The 22,797-nt window shown below is 43.9% G+C and overlaps 1 protein-coding gene across 1 annotated transcript in view; it reads right to left on the bottom strand.

Annotated features, from left to right (window-relative positions):
• Window positions 1–3,246: 3,246 nt before the first annotated feature.
• The window catches only part of LOC307126129 (uncharacterized protein), a 35,546-nt gene continuing 15,995 nt past the window's right edge, over window positions 3,247–22,797 (bottom strand). The window contains exon 3 of the mRNA XM_079816515.1: window positions 3,247–7,921. Coding sequence (XP_079672641.1) covers window positions 6,918–7,921 — 1,004 coding nt within the window. The 3' untranslated portion in view covers window positions 3,247–6,917. The remainder of the gene's footprint in view (window positions 7,922–22,797) is intronic.

The raw sequence follows: 22,797 nt of genomic DNA, 5'->3' as shown, positions 1-22,797 counted from the left end.
CTCCACTACCAAAGGAGTAGTAAAGAAGTACTGATAATATTTACACAATATTTACACTATAGTAGGTCTACTGATAATATTTACAATAATGAATTTGATAGGGGTCTCTCACATTGTCCCACAGCAACATTACAATATTGTACATTAATGTACTATGTTTCATAATAATAATTTATTCTATTTAGTGTCCAATTCATTAATTTAACATATTTAATATTGGGGGCATCCAAGTTATTTGACATATTTGAACATTTGAAAAAAAAAAAAAGTAACGCAGTAATTACTTTCCATGGTAATTAGTTACTTTTATAATGATGTAACTCAGTTACTAACTCAGTTACTATTTGTAAGAAGTAACTAGTAACTATAACTAATTACTTTTTTAAAGTAACGTGCCCAACACTGCAGATATATAGACTGATAACCCAGTATAACGCCAAAGCATGTAATACACATGCTGGTCCACTGGAGGATGCGTGTCAGTGTCACACTTTGTCTCCTCTAGGCGTGAAAAGGACACGCATGTATGAAGGGGGAGAACCAGCAGGGGGCGATAATTTCGTCAATGCCAACAACTCCTCACGGATATTGTGTTTTCTCCAAAAATCCCCACGCAAGTCTAGCTTTTAAAAAATGAGTGTTTATTGTTTATCGGGTGTTTATCGTTACTAAAGTTAAACTTTTTTGTGTTAATTTCTATAACGAGCGAGTACATCATGAATCTATTTTCCAAATAGTGTTTTTATCTTATCCTGAATCACTATGGTGCAACTACAATAAGTCTAAATATGTTAACTATTTTAGACTGGTCCAGGGCCCCGTTTCAGAAAGGAGGTTAAGTGAAAACTCTGAGTATGTTAACCCTGAAATAAGGGAAACTCTGGGTTTTGTTTCAGAATGGGAGGTATGTCAAACCCGAGAAAGCAGGGTAAGTCAAGCCTGTTTCTGAAAGAGAGGGGTCACTTACTCTGTGAACCTAACCTGGGGCACGTTCAACGCTCAAACCGGTGCGCAACGTTTTGCTACGGTTTCCGGTTGAACGTCATGTTTCCTGGAAACGGTGCGCACCGGTGTGCAACGGGTTTGAGATGCGTTTTTTTTCGTTTGGTGGGTGTGTCAAATATGTCAGTCCAATCAGCAGCAACATGTATATAAACCACGCGGTATTAAAGAGATAGCTCACACAATGGGTCCAAGTGAAGATGTTTACAAATGTGTCCGCTGCAGCTCAGTATACACAACAATTGAAGATATTAGAAGACATGATTGTCGTAAGAGTTTATATATATATATATATATATATATATATATATATATATATATATATATATATATATATATATATATATATATAATCAACATGATGATGTATTTATTTATATATTTAGCTTCATTGCAAGGCAAGTTTATTTATATACCAAATTTCATATATGGTAATTGCTTGATATGCAGTGAGAAAGAAAATACAAGCTATTAAAAAAGTAAGAACTAGAAATAAAATTATTTAAATTAGAATTGATTACCAGGAGATTAAAAAGTTAAATACATGTGATTGGGGTGTTGTCATTTATTCTGGATGGCAAGGGAAGTGATTGCGTGTATTTTGCAGTATTAAACACGTATTTATATCGATTTTATCAGGCTCCGAAAATTCCTCAAAAAGAACACAAAGAATGGCCTTCTCGGCTGCCATAGTTACAACTCTTGCGTCAACAGAACAGGGTGTTCAACGCAGCACCGTTTCCGTTTAAAAAACGTTTTGCAACGTTTTGTCGGGGCTGAACGCAGCCCAGGTCTGGAGCAGGTTTTCTTTGGTAAACCCAGATATTCTTTCAGTCTCCTCCCCTTTTTAAAGCGCCAGCGGTGTTTAAATACTGAATTCATTTATTCAAACGCTACAAATGCTTTTCTTACTGAGTATTTTGGTCGTATTTCAAGAAATAAATTTAATCTAAATCTAAAGTAAGCAAAGTTTACTTAAAACAAATTAAATTATCTGTTTCTTGACAAAAATACATAGTAAGAAAAGCAGTTTTTTGCAGTGCAGGAACATTCATTCATTGCTCATATTTCATCATGAGGACACTGTCAAAGTGACAAAAATGGCATGTCCTTTTATACAGGATCCTGACTTTCACTTGATAAACCTCTAGAAGTAACCTAATAATTAGAATTTCCTTTAGGATTTCCAGTGGTTGGACGCATTGATGACACTCATATTTCCATCATCACACTTTCTGAAAATGGATTATTGTATGGAATGGAAGGATGCTGCCAGATGGTAGTACGAGATATATGCCATAACCACCACCACAGCTGTTAAATACATTTATTTACAATTTTTATGGTCATCTTTATTTCCTACAAATGCTTTATTCTTTTTCCTGTTGGATGTTAATATTCTTCCTCCATCTCCTCTTCATCTGTCAGTGGTGCTGGTGTTTGGCTGGTCTGAGTAGAAGTCAAATGTTAAAGGGATAGTTCACCCAAAAACGAAAATTTTATGTTTTTCTGCTTACCCCTAAGGCATCCAAGATGTTGGTGTCTTTTTTTCTTCAGTAGAACACAAATTAAGATTTTTAACTCCAACCGTTGCTGTGTGTCACTCATATGAGTAAACCGGCCACTATTTTGACCTCACCAACGGGAAGTGATGGCAGTCTGCAGAGCTGAAGCGTTCGTCTGATATGAGGTGATATATTTGCATGAATACCGTTGGGTTTCTCTCAGAAACAGATCGTTTCGTGTCTTAAGACATCAATGTGTCGTCTCAAGCCGCGGGGTTTAATTTGAAGTTGTCTGTCCATGTTTATTTTACTCTAATAGAATTAGTCTCCATTGACAAGCATTATATGAGTGACACACAGCAACGGTTGGAGTTAAAAATCTCCATTTGTGTTCTACTGAAGAAACAAAGACACCTACATCTTGGATGCCTTAGGGGTAAGCAGATGAACATCACATTTTCGTTTTTGGGTGAACTATCCCTTTAATGTCATTACCCTAATTAATAAACGTAACAGGTGGGATTAGAGAACATGTCATTATGTGAAAAGAGCATAGACCCTTTTCACATTTATGGGTTTCCGAAGCTGAAGTCGTCATAGTTGGGTTAACTTTAATAGTGGTGAATGAGAATACATGAAATATATATTTTTGTGTCCCCATTTGCTCAAATAGCAAAAGAAAAACTCCACAATAGTGATTTCACAACTTTCAAAAAGATGGAAACAATAGAGTGAGATTGATAGCAGAAGTGAAAAGAGAAAGATATTATTTTTCACCATCACTCCCATAGACGCTTTATTAGAAACACCCTCACAGCGGTAACTTATTTTTCTGTAATTTGATGCAAAAGTAATAAAATACAAAGTATTAGTTTTATAAATGTACATACATTTAAAACATAAATAAATACAAAAAACATTGCAGGATTTACGATGAGATATTTAGATATTGATGACCATTAAAACGCGTCATCACAGTTTGTGAAAAGGGTCTATGTGGGAAAAGCTGCTGCACATTGGACACTGAATGATATTTAATATGTCAAATGTTTGTAAAGTCATTAAACCTACACCCATGAACATTTTATGCTTAAAGCTTTACCTGATTTAATTGTTTTTATTTTTCATTTTTAGCTGCTGCCACATTCTTTTTTTTGCCTTTTGGATACCATGAAAATTTAATTTAATTAAAATAATTAAGAATTAAACTTACATATTGACCCGGAAGTATGCAAACGTCTTTTTGTTGGGTGCTGTTGCCATGGTGAATCGTAATTTCGGAGCTCCATTGATCGTGGCTTTTCATAGTTGGAGTGCATGAGCTTAACTCAAAGTCAGTCTACTCTGAGTTGATTGAACTACCTCAGTTCAGCTGTTCTGAAACCCAAAACTCAAGAGTTTCCCATCTCAGAGTAAGGCGTCTTTAACTCAGAGTTCAGGTTTAAACTCAGAGTTGGTTGAACCTCCTTACTGAAACGGCCCCAGCTCTGCTGTTGTTCATAAATACCAGTAATGATGTTGTACAATGCAAGTGGTCACTTAACCAGAACTAGAGTCATCAGTGTCCCAATGTGTAGTGAGCCAGCATCTTTTACTGTCCTTACCAGTGCCTGACCTAGGGAGCTGAATGAGACACACCCAGAGTCATCAGAGTCCCAATGTGTAGTGAGTCGGCGTCTTTTACTGTCCTTACCAGTGCCCGACCCCGTGGCTAGGGAGCTGAATGAGACACCCAGGCTGCGTTCGAAAACCTAGGCAGCTGACTCGTTGCCTCGCTACCTTATCAGACAATGGCTTGTAAGGCAGCTCACGTAACTAATTTCGGACAGACTTCTTAGGCAGTGTAACCGTTTAATGATCTACAGCAAAATAGAGGAAGCTTTGGTTAGAACTAAACACATATTTAATTACTACATTAGTAATTTCCCACTAGAAATGACATCAGAAGAAGAAAATGTTGGTAAAATTTTTTTACATTTACACACAAACTGACCAGCAAACGCAACTTTCGGACGCCATCTTTTTCCCCAGCTCAACTGTCACAGAATGGAAAGCACAGAATTGTGGGATATCAAAGGTAGCGAAGCATACAAATATGCTGCCTTCAAAAAGCGATCAGATGAAGGTATCTCAGGAGACAGGAAGTGAAGCTAACATTAGATTCGGACGTGCCTTGGTGCCTTCCTGCCTTGAAATGTGTCCTCTGAAGGCAGCATTTTCCAGGTTTCAGGCGTAGCCCCAGTTTCTTCTCTGCTTTTATGCTGGCTCACTCGTGACTGGTAAGCAGGTGCAGCTGGGGGCAGTTCCAGAAGACTGAGTTGGAGGAGCCAAAGGGGAAACAGATTGAGAAACACAGAAAAAGCACAAAAACACATGAAAGTACACACAGCTCAATTGATGGACCATAATAAATAAATCTGTGGACATAACAAATGCGAGAGAGAGCGTCATCTTTGCAGTTCTCTTTGCAAAAAACCAACCTCTCCAACCAGTGATGCCATTCCTGAAAGGTAGCTTTCATGCCCAACAGTTCACCGTTGCTGACATCGTAATTGCATTCCACTGAGGAAAATGTTTTTGAGAAAGTATTGCACAGTGTGCCTGAAGCATCCACCTCTACAAAAACAATAGGCAAAGCAGATTCTGGACAGGACCATTCCAGAACTGCCTTCACCTAGGAATTATCCATTTCCACTCCTTCTGTCTTGGAATTATCCATGACCTCTCCTCATGACATACCCCAGGTAGGACATAGTAGAGGTATGAAACTCAAACTTCCCAGCCTTTGCATACAGTTGATGTTCTATTAGTTGTTTAAGGATCGCATGGACATGCTCGAAGTGTTCCTCCAAACTAGGTGAATATACAAAGAATTCATCAATGTTCCTTTGTAGAGCTTTGTAGAGTTCCTTTCAGCAGCACAACTGCTGATGCTGGGATTGTTGCTTGTGCAAACAGGCTGGAATTGGCAACAGGCAAATTGTAGATAGGCCTAAGCAATCCAAAGCAGAGGTCGAAAAGCAGTAGCAAATAAGACTTTGCAACAAGTGAGTGAACATAGGATGCTTATATAGACCTATGGCTAATGACAAACAGCTAATTCTAATGAGGAGTCCAGGAAGCAGGAGAGGCAGCGACTTAGCTATGGAGACATGTCCGATTTTGCTGTAAAACAGCTCTAAAAGACAACAGTGTCATTATTTAGCTCAAGTCAGTTCAGATCAATAACAGTGTGACGTTGGTCATTTTGAAACAAGATTTGAGGTGTGATTCAGCTATAAAGCAGCTCTACAGAAGACAAGTGCCATCATCCAGTTTATGTGAACCTCAAGTTTTGCGTTGTATCTGGAAGTCTTTACAAAGTGATTGCACATGAAAGTCTTCTCTCCAGTATTACATGATTCTAGGGCTGTACGATTAATCGAAAAATAACCGAAACCGACATTCAGAACCTCTAACCGACGTATTTTTCCCATGTCGGTTATTTCGGTTTTCACGTGACTCCGCCCCGTCAGTCACATCAAGTGCAGTTTGCAGGCACACAGAGAGATGCAGGAGCGGTTATCTGTGTTTATAGATGCTCAGAAACACTATAGTAACTGCATGTTTTACACAGTTTATACAGGTCAGTTAATTGCTGTTCTTATAGCCTACGCGCTGACACACACACGGCGCGTGCGCGCCCTGAAGGCAGATCTTTCACCTGCGTATGTGGTTTGTATGTGGTTTAAGCCCTGCCAGTTTGAACATTAAAGCGAGTTTCTGCCATCAGATGTGTATTATGTTGAACTAATGCCTGATATATTGTGACAAACGAACACTCAGACAGAAGCTCGCACATCCCGTGAAGATCGCGCGCAGAGGAGCGCAGAAACTCAGTGTCAATGCTGTCCTGTGACTAAAGTAAAGTCACTAAAGTAGCTCAGAAACTCAACCGTTATAGGCATACATTTTAATACCTTTGAAGTAAGTACAAACCACAGCTTAATAATGAATAGAGACGGTATGAGTAATTCACACACAATCACTCTCTCATTAATGCATTCAGATAAATGTAATGTAGGCCAATGTGCTAATGTATCTGTATCTGATGTACAACAAACAGAAATCTGCCCCATGAAAGTGAACCGTTTCCTTCAAGTATTTTAAAATCACAAAGAAATGCACTTTTTCATTAGAAAAAAAAATCCCACCTTTTAATAGTAGAAAATATTTACAGTACAAACCTTATCAGTTAACTTACTCAAAACCTTATGAGGGCAAAAAAAAAAAAAGCAAAATAATCGTTCATTAATCGTAATCGAGGTCAAATGTTCAATTAATCAAGGTTTTTATTTTTGGTCAAATCGTTACAGCCCTACATGATTCCCAAGGTGTTTCTTGTCTGTAAAACTCATTCCACACAAACATTTAAAAGTTCTCTCTCGAGTGAATCCTCATGTGGACTTCAAGGTGTCTTTTTTGAGTGAAACTCTTTCCACATGGAGGGCAGGTGTAAGGCTTCTCTCCAGTGTGAACTCTCATGTGGACCTTAAGGTTTCCATGATGATCGAAACTCTTTCCACACTGCTGGCATGTGTAAGGCTTCTCTCCCGTGTGAATTCTCATGTGATCTTTAAGGTTTCCATGTCGAGCAAAAGTCCCTCCACACTGTTGGCAGGTGTAAGGCTTCTCACCAGTGTGAAGTCTCATGTGCCTGGTAAGGCTTCCTTTTAGAGTGAAACTTAGTCCACACTGTTGGCAGGTGAAAGAGCTCTCTCCAGTGTGAATTATCATGTGGTAATTAAGGTTTCCTTTTCTGTTGAAACTTCTTCCACACTGTTGGCATGTGTAAGGCTTGTCTCCGGTGTGAACTTTCATGTGGACTATTAGGCTTCCTTGTTGATCAAAACTCTTTCCACACTGAGGGCATGTGAAAGGCTTCCCTCCAGTGTGAACTCTCATGTGGACTTTAAGGTTTCCATGCCGACTGAATCTCTTTCCACACTGAGGGCATGGGAAAAGGTTCTCTCCAGTATGAATTCTCATGTGCCTGTTGAGACTTCCTTTATGAGTGAAACTGTTTCCACAGTGTTGGCAGGTGAATGGACTCTTTCCAGCGTTAACTCTCATTTGAACTTTAAGGCTTCCATCTTGATTGAAACTCTTTTCACACTGAGGGAATCCATTAGGCTTCTCTCCAGTGTGACTTCTCATGTGGACTTTAAGGTTTTCTTGTTGATTGAAACTCTTTCCACACTGAATGCAAGTGAAATAACTTCTTATTTCTGTCTTTTGAGCTTTTTTTTGTTTGGAAGTCTTTTCAGTCTGTGAGCATTTAAAAGATTTTTCTCCAGGTATAAAATCATGAAGATTCTCATATTGATCTTTCTCTGCTTTGAGTACTTCCCTCTCCGCTTTCAGCGCCATTAGGTCTAAAGTGAAAAAAAAAACACACACAAAAAAGTTAACCACAGTTTAATTGCACAAAGCAACAGACAACAAAACATTTAGATATGTAATGCAACAACATTTGCTAGATTCTATAACATCGGTGTCCAAACCTTCTCCTGGAGGTCCACCGTTGCCCTTATACACCTGCCAGAAGTTTCTGAAGTTGCCTGAATACATTGGTTAGCTGTTTATTTGAGGTTGGAGCTTAACTTTGCAAGACGGTGGCCCTCCAGAAGCAGGATTGGACATCCCTATCCTATACCCACTATGCTACTGAAAGAGGTGTTACATGTAATCTAAGAATCTCTTTACCAGGGGTTCTCAACTCCAATTTTCTGCAGAGTTTACCTCAAACCTAGGGCTGGACGATTAACCGAAAACTAATCGAAACCGAAATTTAGAAACTCTAACCGACGTAATTTTCCCATGTCGGTTATTTCAGCTTTTTGACTCCGCCCCGTCAGTCACAAGTGCAGTTTGCAGGCACACGGAAAGATCCAGGAGCAGTTATCATTGTTTATAGATGCTCACAGTTTCTATGTTAATTGCATGTTTTACACAGTTTATACAGGTAAGTTAATCGCCGTTCTTATATGCGCTGATACACACACACAGACGGCACGTGTGCCCTGAAGCCAGATCACTTTCACTTACATCCTCATAAAGTTTGTCAAATAAATGAGTTTAAAGGCTGGCCAGTTTGAACATTAAAGCGATTGTGCAATATTCAAGAACGTTGTGGAAAACTTCTCCGTTCAGTGCCCATGAGCTTTTTTTCTGTGAGACAGAGTGCCAAGCCGTGTCGTGTCTCTGACAACGCGCGCCAGATCACTTTCACTTGGGTCCTCACAAAGCTTTGTCAGTTGTATGTGTTTTAAGGCCTGCCAGTTTGAACATTGAAGCGATTTAAGACCATCAGATGTGTATTATGTTGAACTAATGCCTGATTGTTGTGAAACACGAACACTCAGACAGACAGTAGCTTGCACATCATATGAAGATTGCGCACAGAGAGGAGCGCAGAAAGTCATTGTCAACGTTGTCCTGTGATTTATCACTAAAGTAGCTTAGAAACTCAACCGTTATAGCATAGATGGAAAAAAAAGAAGAGCTAAATAATCGTTCATTAATCGTAATCGAGGTAAAATGTTCAATTAATCGAGATTTTTATTTTTGGTCAAATCGTTACAGCCCTACTCCAACTCTATTCAAACACATATCAATAAGCTAATCAAGGTCTTCAGAATTACTAGAAAGCTATAGATCTCTGAGTTTGATCAATGTTGGAGCTAAACCCTGCAGATGACCTTGAGGACCAGAGTTGAGAACTCCTGCTCTTCACAATACTGCTAACTGAAAGAGGTGTTATACACCGAGTATCGTCATAACGGTCCAATCGCAGGTGGAATTACAATTTCCCAATCAGCAAAACCCAAAAGCAAAACACTTGCAAATGCGAGAGAGAGCGGCAGAACAAAACAAGAGAAAAACAAAACAATATTACAAAAATGATCCCTATACATAACACCCTCACCACTAAAAATCAATATAAATCTACTGTTTTACGGGCCCTGATGTACTTCAAGCGAAATTGAAGAATGAACTGATGTGATGTCATTTGGAACAAAATCAGGCCAAAACGAACTTCATTTGCAGTTTTTTCCTGTTTCTCTTGTTCAGTCCCGGAGTGAAAACTTGAACACACTGGAAAGATGCTTTATTTTACTTTTAACTCTAATGAAACAAGACACTGAAACGGTTTTTCATGTTTAATATGGTAAATCTGCTTGATTTTAAACAATCTATTGTATGAAGTGATGTATAAATAAACGTGAAATGACTTCACTAGAGTGCCGAATTGCAGAGCTTGTGCAAAAATATCCACAATGATCAAAAACTTTTCTTATCCTTTATTTTTAAAAATGCTTGCAGTTTTCTTAATTTCGTTGCTTGTTAATTAATGCAACACATATTTACATACTCATCAAACGCTGCTCTCAGCAGTGTGGGCAGCGTCAGATGTTCTCTAACAGCATATCACAAACTTTGTTTTAACCTTAAGCGAAAAATGAAAGAACTTCGCCATGAGTATATCGGGCCTTTAACAGAACAGAGGCAAATTCCTTTTAGAAATGTGTTCATAAGGTGTTGGAAAGCTGCTGGAGCATTATGAAGCCCAAAGGCCAGGACCATATGTTAAAGAAAATGATTGGGAGTGGCAAATGTACAAATTCAGTTATGATTTAATCCCCATCACAGCACAGAGACTGTGCTTATTAGTTACAAATTACCTGCTTTTGGGATCTGATCATTGCTACAACAACCAGAGATCGACATTAAGCCTTGACGTGCTTGTCTTTCTGACCCTGTTACATTCGTAATGGAGCTTGTGATGGAATGTCCTTTTTATTCAACATGAATTTATGCATATAGTTCAAGTCAATCAAAAGAAGGGTTCTCTTTTATGCCTACTCTACTTATTTGAATAACTGACAGATAAAAGCCTCAGAAAAACTGCCAAGAACGCGTCCACAGCGATGTCTGTACCTACAAACTTCAGAAAAATGAATTTGCCAAGTCTTTGAAACCTCGTTCTATAAAACTATATAATATTGTAGGAATAAAAACGGTACAAATAAATTAATGTTCACCTTTTTACATCTGCATTTGCTGCATGGGTTTCTCTTTTGACACAGCTGGTGGTGGGGATGGAGGTGGTGGGGACAGGTTGTTTCAGGGACAGGTTGGCTTAAACTTTTATGGTGCTTCATCTTCTGACTCAGTCACATTTGTATTGTGGTCAGGGGTACTCATTTTGTAGCTAAAACTTTCCGCGTTGGATCTTATGAGCCTTTCAGACAGAACGCGAAGAAGAAATACATTAATTACAATGGCTTGCGCTGCACAAGGGCGGTTTGTTGCTGCATCGACCAAAGCGAATGCGCAGCACGTGGTCAAAGTTCAAAATAGCTCAACTTTTGCCGCTGCGCTCTGTGATAATTACCCATGGGGCCAATAGAACAGAGCTCTTTCACAAGCCTGAATTCCCCAAACTGTTCCCTGGACCTGAGGGTTTCATGTACCCACAGCCTCTTCTTACTTACTGCTCTCCTTCTTCTTCTTCTTCTTCTTCTTCTTCTTCTTCTTACTAGCAGGGCTAATGCTGTCTCTTGCTTCTTAGCATGGGACAGATACATATTTGCTGCTGACCAAAAGGTGGAACAACAATCAAATGACTAAACATATAGAACTCCTGCTAAAAGTTTTGAAAACGCCGCCTACTTTGCTCTGGCCAGCGACGTGCAAATTGCTTTGTATCTGAAGGGCTAGGCTGAAGCCAGTGCAGTGCTTTCCGCATCCTGTTTGAGATAAAATTAATTTACATATGAATAAATAGTATTTATACAATTATTTTATTACCAAGTGTCATGTTTGTGATTTTTCATTTGTCAACTAAAAGATCCTGGCCATGAAATCATGATTTTATGGCATTCATTTGATTTATTCAGATACAGATTTAAATATGTTGTGTATTTTATCTTTCTCTTTGTCAGTATTTTGTCAGCCTTTTCTCACAGCATTTGATATAATTAAAAGTCAACGACAACTAGGCCTGTCGCGATAGTCAATTAATCAAACGATAAAAAAAATTAGCTCGATAATTTTTCCGGCCGCAATAATTTCAATTTGCATGCTTGTTTGTTTTCCTTCTGTCTCTCTCTCTCTCTCTCTCTCTCTCTCTCTCTCTCTCTCTCTCTCTCTCTCTCTCTCTCTCTCTCTCTCTCTCTCTCTCTCTCTCTCGCACCTTGTCTGGTAGGGGAGGTGTTTATACTCGACGCGCAGACTGGGTGGCGTCATGATGAGACGTCATGCTCTGCCAGATTTGCCTGGAATTTCGCCTGGATTTGATGCTTCTTCGGTTGCGGAGCCGCACGCAAAATTTGATGTGTACACCACCAAGCGAAATGGGATCTCGCGCATTCAACGCGCACTACCACCCACTCCGCGTTGACGTCATTTTTGCCGCGCGCACCCTCGCGTCAGTGTTGCCAACTCTCGCGAGACAAATAAGTAACCACAGCTTCAAAAACAAACCCAATATTATTATATGATTTGTTATCATCAATATTATTTATAATAAATTATTTTTTATCAATAAATGAGCCTGCAACATATTAAACTGAAACCTCTCGGAGTTTGAAAAGCAAAAACAGATATGATTTTACAAAAATCATCAAATTGCAATAAAGGACACTCAATATCCTCCGATCAGCTGTGAACAGAAGAGGTTTGGAGATGGAAAAAGTGTTACAAAAATATATTTTTTAATTAAATTAGGTGCCTCTCCTCCCCGTTTCCTCTCCATCTCTGTACATCTCTGCTGGTGGCATTGTTTGTAAAAATGTATGTGTCTATTTACATCTACTAACTATCATTACGTGCATTTATAACGTCACACATACCTGCACGTTGAACGCGATTTTACTTCAATGAAGGGGAGAAGGAGGCGAGATATATGAGGACGGATTACTACAGCACTTGTATCGTTGCACTGAATGGCTGAAGACAGTGTCAGTCAATGTATTGGACAAAACAGCGACCATAAATGTAAAGAAACGAAGTTGCTTATTATATTTTCCTAACAAGCAACCACATTTTTTTTAATAAGCCCAAAAAAACGCAACCTGCGACTCCAGATTTTTTTAACGTGACTTGCCAAAAAAAGAAGCCCAAAGTCGCTTGTTATATGCGGACTTGGCAACTATGCCTCGCGTTCGTACGGACGCGCAGAGTATAAACAAGGCTTAAAGCTACACTGAAATTGGCAGTTTAATAAATGCAAGTTAATTCTTCAGTTTAATCTTTGTGTGCTTCAAGTTCAATCTTTGTGTGCTAAAAAGGCACTGTAGAGATAGCAGTACATTCTGCTTTTTTTGCCAAATAAATGAAAACCATGTCATGTCTTCTCTCTTGCTGTATCAAAATCTCACCTAGCTTTCCTCAGAGATGGTCCCAATAATGTGCTTAAAGTCAAGTCAAATTCAGTTTGTGCATGATTACATGATATAACAATTTTTTTAATACTGTATTCTAAATTGTGGATAATTAAGCTATACATCATATGCTGAAGTAAATTTCTGGAGTGTTAACAGGGTGTCTACAGATATGAACAAGTTAAATTTAAGACTTTAAGACCTTTTTAATGCCACCTTATGTGAAATTTAAGACCAAACCTGTGATGGAAATACACATTATATTACATGCGTATATATAATAATTAATGCTTTTAATGCAAAAAGAAAACAAAATATCCCCCTGAGACCCAAGCATAGCATTTTGTTAACTGTAGTGGATATTATGTTTTAGCGGGGGGGGGGGTTTTCTGACACCATACGCGTCACATTTTTAGGTCTGGGTGTCCTGTAAAGAGCACATTCGGGGATTTTCAGAGATACCATTTTGGAGGTTTCACCATGACCACTCCCTCTTAGGTGAAAAATACGTACTATTAAATACATTAAAAATGTACTTGAGTATGTTTTTAATACAATACAAATATACTATAATACATTTTTAATACATTTAATAGTACGTCTTTTTGACCTTTTTCATCTGTCTCTAAATATGACTGGCACTGACTGAATGATCAAATTTTACATTCTTATGGAAATATGATTATATTTTGCAATATTTTGCAATTATCATTTAAATCTAATTTTCAAATACTTTGTTGTAAATCAATATCTCAAAATTATGATGGGGTTTCAAAATCAGAATACTACTTACTAAACTTACTTATGTTACTAAACAGGACCTCGATTTCATACATCCACTGTAGTGGACATCAGAGCAACTTAAAAGCACTTAAAGCATGTAAATCAGACATTTTGGAAGACACAACAAGTGAACAGGAAAATAAATTATATATCTAATATTTCCATGAAATATTAGATATTCTAATGAAAATGTTGGCAATTACTACTCTCATTAGTACACCCCCCCCCCCCCCATTTATTCATGGCAATTTTACACACATATTGAATAAAGTAAAATAATATATCAAATCATTCTGTTGTATCGTTCATAACATAGTTGAGATGTTCACTGATGTCCACTACAGTGTAATGTAACAATAAAAGTATCCACAAAGTATCATATCACCAAGCTTTTTGGTGGTATTAACAATTTATTCTGAAGGAATATATCCATCAGTGCTCTGAAAAGTACAGCTTAAAAAATATTTATAAAAAAATGTACTATAAGGCTGTTACCAATCAAATTAAATAATTTACAGTGTAAAATTACAACTGCAAAAAATAATGTTATGAGATTAATGTTTTAAATTAAATTTTGAATAGGTCTATACGAGTAAGAAATGCTTAAACACATACATTTAAACACACTAAACCACCAGTAGGTGGCGGTAAGTCACTTTTTCAACCGACTGGTTCAAAGCGCTGGAACAAAACGACATGCGGAGTGTCGCTTGGAGAACGTGAAATAGCTTACTTCTGCGGTCAACTTTGTTTGGAACTATTTTCGTTGGTGAAACTAAACAAAACGTCTCGGTTACGTATGGTAACCCTCGTTCCCTGAAGGAGGGAACGGAGACGTACGTCGGACGTACCGACGAATTGGGATCACTTCTGGGAGCCCCTATCAGCTTCGAGCTATCTAGAACCGGCCAATGGACAATTGGCGTGCGAGATTTGCATCTCGCGCCCCGCCCCGCGCCGCGGGTATAAACAGGAAGCGAGAGCGAATGCACGCTGTTTTTCACTGAGGAGCCACACGTAGTGGCTCGACCTGCAGTGATGGTACAGCAACTGTGGCGACGGGACGTACGTCTCCGTTCCCTCCTTCAGGGAACGAGGGTTACCATACGTAACCGAGACGTTCCCATTCAGTCGGTCACGTTCGACGTACGTCGGACGTACCGACGAATTGGGATCCCCTATGGAAAACGCCATAGTTACTACCACTTCCAGCGCCCAGCGATGAGCCCCACAGACCCCGATCTGATGCGGGCGGGTAGGTTCACGCAGGGAGAGTCAAAGCTGCTGTTCCGCAAGACCCACTCAGCTGACTGTATTGGATAACGCTGGGAAAGCGTGCCTGTGAAGGCAGCTGCGGAAGCCACATCATGCCCAGAGGGAGTTAACATGTGGAGAATACACGTATGGGCTGGCCGTGGGCAGCACAACATACGGAAGTCTCAGGGGTGGCCCCGGTCAATTAGGAGGGAGACAACACGACCTGAGACGGCAGAGGAGCTCTGCCGAGGGAAAGACACGGGCTTGCCGTAGGGAGCCGTACCGTGGAAGAATACACATATGGGACCGCCGTGGGGGTCACTACATACGGAACCCAGCCTAACACAAGTTCCACCAATGCATACGAGTGTTAGACCTGGCGTCGAACGCTCCGCCACGTCCGACTGCCGCGGGTTGCGGAGGACTCAACAGGGTTCGCCGTACCGGGGAACTCGACTGGAGCAGAATAAGCGCACGCATCCGTCTACCATAGGGGAGGGAATGGCGCAGCAAGCCGACACTGGAACGGGTACTTCGGTGTTACTGACTATGGGAAGTGAGCACACAGGAAGAGACCGGCTCTACACGGAGGCTATAGAATCTAGCGAACGTGTTAGGTGTCGCCCAGCCCGCAGCTCTACAAATATCTGTCAGCGAGGCGCCACGAGCCAGCGCCCAGGAAGAGGCAACACCCCTAGTGGAGTGGGCTCTTAACCCGAGCGGGCAGGGCACGTCTTGGGACTGATAAGCCAAGACGATGGCGTCCACTATCCAGTGGGCCATCCTCTGCTTGGAGACAGCCTTTCCCTTCTGCTGTCCTCCGTAACAGACGAAGAGCTGCTCTGAGGTCCTGAAGCTTTGCGTTCTGTCCACGTAAGTCCGGAGAGCACGGACGGGACAGAGAAAAGCTAGGGCTGGGTCTGCCTCCTCCGAAGGCAGCGCTTGCAGGCTCACCACTTGGTCCCGGAAGGGAGTAGTGGGAACCTTGGGCACGTATCCAGGCCGGGGTCTCATGATCACATGAGAGTTACCGGGCCCGAACACCAGGCACGATTCGTCGACCGAAAATGCCTGCAGGTCCCCTACCCTCTTGATGGAGGCCAACGCAATCAGGAGTATAGTCTTTAACGACAGGATTTTCAACTCGGCTGACTGCAGAGGCTCAAAGGGTTCTCTCTGTAGTGCAGTAAGCACCAGAGCTAAGTCCCAAGAGGGTATAGAGGGAGGACGAGGAGGATTTAATCTCCTCGCTCCCCTAAGGAACCTGACGATCAGATCGTGCTTACCTAGAGATTTTCCATCTACGAACTCATGATTAGCGGCGATAGCGGCGACATAGACCTTGAGGGTGGAGGGAGACAGCCTTCGCTCCAACCCATCTTGTAGAAAGGTAAGCACAGAAGCGATCGAACATCTTCGGGGGTCTTCTTGGCGGGAAGAGCACCAATCGACGAACAGGTTCCACTTCAACGCATAGAGGCGCCTCGTAGAGGGGGCTCTAGCGGAAGTGATGGTGTCAACTACCGCTTGTGGTAGGTCACCTAGAACCTCCGCGTCCCGTCCAGGGACCAGACATGGAGTTTCCAGAGGTCTGGACGCGGGTGCCATAGGGTGCCCCGTCTCTGAGTCAGGAGGTCCTGCCTCAGAGGAATGGGCCAGGGAGGTGCTGTCGCAAGGAGCACTAGTTCCGGGAACCAAGTCCGGTTGGGCCAATACGGAGCGACCAACAGGACCTGCTCCTCGTCCTCCCTGACTTTGCACAGAGTCTGCGCAAGAAGGCTCACTGGGGGAAACGCATACTTGCGTTCTTCCCGGGGCCAGCTGTGGGCCAGGGCATCCGACCCGAGGGTTCCCTCGGTCAAGGAATAAAACCACTGACAGTGGGTCGTCTCTGGGGAGGCAAACAGGTCTACCTGTGCGGCCCCGAAACGACTCCAGATTAGCTGGACCGCCTGGGGATGGAGTCGCCATTCTCCCGGAAGTTCCTGCTGACGTGACAGCTCGTCGGCCGCACAATTGAGCAGGCCCGGAATGTGAACAGCACGAAGCGACCTCAGATGCTTCTGACTCCATAAGAGGAGATGGCGGGCGAGTTGCGACATGCGACGGGAGCGTAGACCACCTTGTTTGTTGATGTACGCTACGGCCGCAGTGTTGTCCGTCCGGACCAGAACGTGCTTGCCTCTGAGCGGCACTTTGAAGCGGCTGAGTGCAAGACGAACTGCTAACAACTCGAGGCAATTGATATGCCATTGCAGCTGAGGCCCCGTCCACAGGCCCGAAGCTGCAAGCCCGTTGTACGTGGCACCCCAACCCGTGGATGAGGCATCCGTGGAGACAACGGAGTGCCTGGACACTTGTTCTAGGGGGACTCCCGCCCGGAGAAACAAAGGGTCCGACCACGGGCCGAAGGTTTGGCGGCACCTCGGAGTCACTTGGACGCGGAGGGAACCGCTGTGCCACGCCCATCTCGGGACTCGATCGTGTAGCCAGCGTTGAAGCGGTCTCATATGAAGCAATCCGAGCGGCGTTACTGCGGCTGCGGATGCCATATGCCCCAGGAGCCTCTGAAAATGTTTCAGTGGAACCGCTGTCCTGCCTTTGAATGAATTCAGGCAGTTCAACACCGACTGGACGCGCTCCTCGGTGAGGCGCGCAGTCATGGCGACCGAGTCCATCTCCATACCGAGAAAAGAGATCCTCTGCGTGGGGCAGAGTTTGCTCTTCTCCCAGTTGACCCGAAGTCCCAACTGGCTGAGGTGACTGAGCACCTTGTCCCTGTGTTCGCACAACTGCTCTCGTGACTGGGCAAGAATCAGCCAGTCGTCGAGGTAGTTGAGGATGCGAACACCATGCTCTCTCATGGGAGCAATGGCCGCCTCCGCAACCTTCGTAAAGACGCGGGGCGACAGGGACAGGCCGAAGGGTAAGACGCGGTACTGATATGCCCGTCCCTCGAACGCAAAGCGCAGAAAGGGCCGGTGTCGAGGGAGAATCGAGACATGAAAGTACGCGTCCTTCAGGTCGATCGCTGCAAACCAATCTTGGGGACGGATGCACCTGAAGATGCGCTTCTGCGTTAACATCGTGAACGGCAGCCTGTGAAGGGACCGGTTCAGGAATCGCAGGTCCAAGATCGGTCGTAACCCGCCGCCTTTCTTGGGTACAATGAAGTACGGGCTGTAGAACCCGGACCTCATATCGGCTTGAGGGACCGGCTCTATCGCGTCCTTCGCCAGTAGGACAGCGATCTCCGCCCTGAGCACGGGGGCGTTCGCCTCCACTACAGTCGTGAAGTGAACGCCCCTGAACTTGGGGGGACGCCGGGCGAACTGAATCGCATAGCCGAGTCTGATGGTACGGATGAGCCACCGAGACGGGCTGGGAAGCGCTAGCCAGGCTCCCAGACTCCGAGCAAGGGGGACCATCGGCACCACAGACGTACCCGCAGCGGGGCAGCGAGGCGGAACGCAGGGATCCGGCTCGGACGGCATGGGAGCGGCCCGTAGCGGGATCTGAGTGTGCTGTGCAACACTTACCTGCATCCGCGGAGGGGACGTGCGAGTGTGGGGAGGCCGCTTGTGTGCGTCCCGACAGCCGGCGTCCCCTGTTGGCGAAGGGAGAGGTACTTGAGGGTGGCGAGGCATGGGAGCGTCGACCACCGCCAAGCGCGCTCTCTTGGCACCCAGAGATATTGGAAACTGCTCTTTTATTGAAGTTTTGGGTGCCGCTGGCACTGGGACCAGCGGCGGAACAGACAAACAAAAGATTTTCCCCCGGCCCTCCTCCGGGGGAAGGAGTGGTGCTGCAGCCATCTCCCTCAGAGCAGTTTCCTCCATCTCTGGGTGGCCCGTCTCAGGGTCGCTTGCGACGACGCTTGCCACCTGGCTTGGCAGCGGCCTGAGCGGGCTGGACATCCTTCCCACGGCCGGCCCCACGCCGTCGGCTGGTGGAAGGCTGCTGCGGTGCCTTGGCGGGGGCGGAGGCGGCGGCGGGTGGACGTCCTCGGCGACGAGTAGTCGGAGGCGCTGCCACCGGCGGCGGGGTGGGGGCAGCAGCGGGCCGCCGGGGCAGGATGTGCTTGATCGCCTCCGTCTGCTTCTGGGCGGCCGAGAACTGTTGGGCGAAGCTCTCGACCGCGTCGCCGAACAACCCAGCTGACGAGATGGGGGAGTCCAGGAACCGATATTTATCGGCCTCCCTCATATCAGCCAGGTTGAGCCAGAGATGACGCTCCTGGACCACAAGCGTGGACATCGCCTGACCGATGGAACGGGCGGTGACTTTCGTCGCCCGGAGGGCGAGGTCCGTCGCCGTCCGGAGCTCCCGGAGGAGCTCTGGGTCAGGCCTACCCTCGTGCATGTCAAGGAGTGCCTGGGCCTGGTGGACCTGGAGCAACGCCATGCCATGCAAAGCGGACGCAGCCTGCCCGCAGGCCTTGTAAGCCTTCCCAGTCAGACTGGAAGAGAACTTACAGGCCCGGGACGGGAGACGTGGGTCACCGCGCCAGTTAGAGGCGGTCGCCGGACACAGTTGCATCGCGACGGCGCGCTCCACTGGCGGGATCCCCACGTAACCCTTGGCTGGCCCGCCGTCGAGGGTAGTGAGAGGGGAGGAGTCACTCGGCCGGTTTCTGGCAGAAAAAGGTGCCGTCCACGACCTCGTGAGCTCCTCATGCACCTCCGGGAAGAAAGGTGTCGGGGCGGGACGCTGAGAACCAGCGCGACCCACCCCGAGGAACCAATCGTCCAACCTAGAGGGTTCGGGACACGGTGGAGGGTTCCACTCGAGCCCAACCCTTTCGGCGGCCCGGGAAAGCATAGCAGCCATCTCAGGGTCCGGGGCAGCCGTTGCCACTCTCCCAGAGGGAGGCAGTACAACTGACCCTTCATCCCCCGAGGACTGAAACTCCCCCTCCGATGCAGCGATTGACATCTGTTCGTCTGCTGGAGCTCCAAAAGTCACCACTGGTCTCCCGTGGGAGGGTCCAGCGGGTTCTCCTGGAGGCTCTACCGGCTGCGGAGCAGAGGGAATAGGGGCCTGCGGAGATTCACTCGGCGGGTTTGCCCTAAACGTGATCCTCAGATCACCCTGGCCATCCAAAGAAGCAGGACCGCCCGGGTTAGGGGCAGCCCTGGTTCGTGGGATGGGTAAGGGGACTCCCCCAGCCCGAAGGTAGGAGAGTCTCGATCTTAACTCCGAGATGGTCATGTTCCCGCAGTGGGAACATGAGCCATCCACAAACGCCGCCTCAGTGTGCTGTATGCCCAAACACGTGAGACAGCGATTGTGACCGTCAGCAGGGGACAGGGAACGACCGCATCCAGAAACGCACGGGTGGTAAGACATCCTGAAAAGGACGGCACGTCACCCGTGAACTCTTTTTGTGAGGAAAACGCTCTGTGCTGAAGCACTCAGGGGGAAACGCGACAGCGCACGGGATTGTGTGCAGCCCGTGCCTGTACTCAAACAGGGAAAACGCCCAACCAGACCAACAGAAATTTGTTGCTGTGAAAACAGCAGTTTTCTCTGCTCTCTCAGCAGCTGGATGAGTCAGCGCGGTCCCGCTGAAAGGTGCCGTTTCTCCAACACGCGTCCTCTTCCGGTTCCTCTCCGGTCTAGTTCTCTTGCTGTAGCAGCGAAAATACTCTTCTATAATAGATGAGTGAGTCGTCTTCATATGCCTGTGTGGCTCCGAAGTGAATGACAGCGTGCATTCGCTCTCGCTTCCTGTTTATACCCGCGGCGCGGGGCGGGGCGCGAGATGCAAATCTCGCACGCCAATTGTCCATTGGCCGGTTCTAGATAGCTCGAAGCTGATAGGGGCTCCCAGAAGTGATCCCAATTCGTCGGTACGTCCGACGTACGTCGAACGTGACCGACTGAATGGGAACAGTGAATATTGTGTATAAAATGCAAGTAACTTTACTACTTGTTTGTTGAACTTAAATCAATGTAACGCGCACTCGTGAACATACTCAGCAAAATAGCTCCCTTGTCATGGTATATTATTTAACTACAGTAGGCTACTATATTATAAATAAACTAAACATGTTGAATTTTTCCCTCAGTATGTTTCTTCTGTGAATTTCTTTACGTTTGCCATTACGCTCATTTTATTTCTCCATGAGAGTTTCTCACAGTCAGGCAGCGCGAGCCTTAACAACAGCGCGACACTGATACCAGAAATCACTATCCATTATCTATCGCTGAATTGAAGAATCATTCTCGTGATATGATGCTGCCATTTGTGTAAACTTGCATGAACCCATCTAAACTAGTTAGGAGGCTGGTCAGCTAACGTTAGCTGTAGTTCGACTTGATTCTGCCACCGCACTCTCTCTGATGATGACGCGTAAACTAACGTTACAGCGGGGAGAAATCTGCGGTTTGTCCAATGATAACAGTCACGGTGTCCATCAGACTGGAGAAATTTTACCGGTAATGTGACCAAAAATATTTAAGACCCATCGAATCTGAATTTAAGACATTTTAAGACTTTTTAAGGCCTTATTTAAGGAAAACCTTATTTAACCTCTTAACTGTCACCGTCCCGCTGGCGGGACGCCTAAGTTTGCTTCAATATTTTACAATTAAATCCTAATCTAATCATAACAAACTATATATCGTTGGAAAGGTCTAAGCCTCCTAAATAAATATGTCACCCCTGTTTTTTGTTAAAAATTATGTAGGAAAAGTAATAAATGAATTTATGACAAGAGTGCACCTCAAAAAAATCTATGTCATAACAGGAGTTCTGACCTTTGTCACAAAAAGTCGATGCACCCACTTTTAATCATTGAAACTTCTGTTTTCATGCTAAAGATTCATAATAAAACTTATATTCTAGTAATTATATATCTAGTATATCCATCTATATATTCATTGTTCCTGTATATTGTCTTGAATGAGAATTATAATGTTAGCATATATAGTCATAATAATTAGAATAATAAGAATATTCATTTTGTAATAAAATCTTTTTTGTGTGTGTGTGGATTTGCTATAATATACTAATTGCTATATTGGTAGAGTCTTCTGACAAGCAACAGCCCATCTTTACAATGGTATGTCCAATAAAATCAAGCCAAGAAAGACTCAGTAGCCAAACAGAGCTGTCAGAGTTGTTACTAGGCTGTTACTATGCCTTCAGCATATCAGTTGGCTAATCACCTCTTTGAAAGCGCAAACGTTATCCAATAGAAAGCTTGTTTAGGTCTAATTGCATACACGTGCCAATCACAATCAACCTCCTGTTTGGAAATGCTGCTGAACGTTTACAAACGTCCAGAGCAGAAAGCAGGATCACACAAACTGCACTTTCATTCACCACTGCCACACTCACAAGATGGTTCCACCAAGGCCTAAAAAGTGTTTTACACTGCTCGAAGTTGTGGAAGAACTTTTTAAGTCGAGTGATGATGAGCAAAATCATTCTTCAAACAATGAAGAGCCAAATCTTTCAAGTGATGATGAACCAGACGTGCTTTTGCCTGAGGAAATGTCTGATTCAAACATAGAACGGTATGTGAATTTTTTTTCTTTTTTTCTATTACACAATCGTTACTAATTTTACTGGATTATGTGTAAATATGTCGAAAACATATGATTAGATGTGTATATATAATTGAATTATGCATTGCATGTACTATGTTAGTTTTATGCTTTATTCAGTTTGTACAATAGTTGCATGTACCATTAGTTGAATGCTTTATTCAATTTGTACTACATTGTTACAAGTACCATATTAGTTTTATACTATATTCGGTTTGTACCATATTGTTGCACAAACTATGTAAGTTGTATACTATATTCAGTTTGTA

Source organism: Gobio gobio, assembly GCF_949357685.1.
Source record: "Gobio gobio genome assembly, chromosome: 5".
Lineage (NCBI taxonomy): Eukaryota > Metazoa > Chordata > Actinopteri > Cypriniformes > Gobionidae > Gobio > Gobio gobio.
The sequence above is the reverse complement of the archived record's forward strand: the minus strand, read 5'-3'. Positions and strand labels throughout refer to the sequence as shown.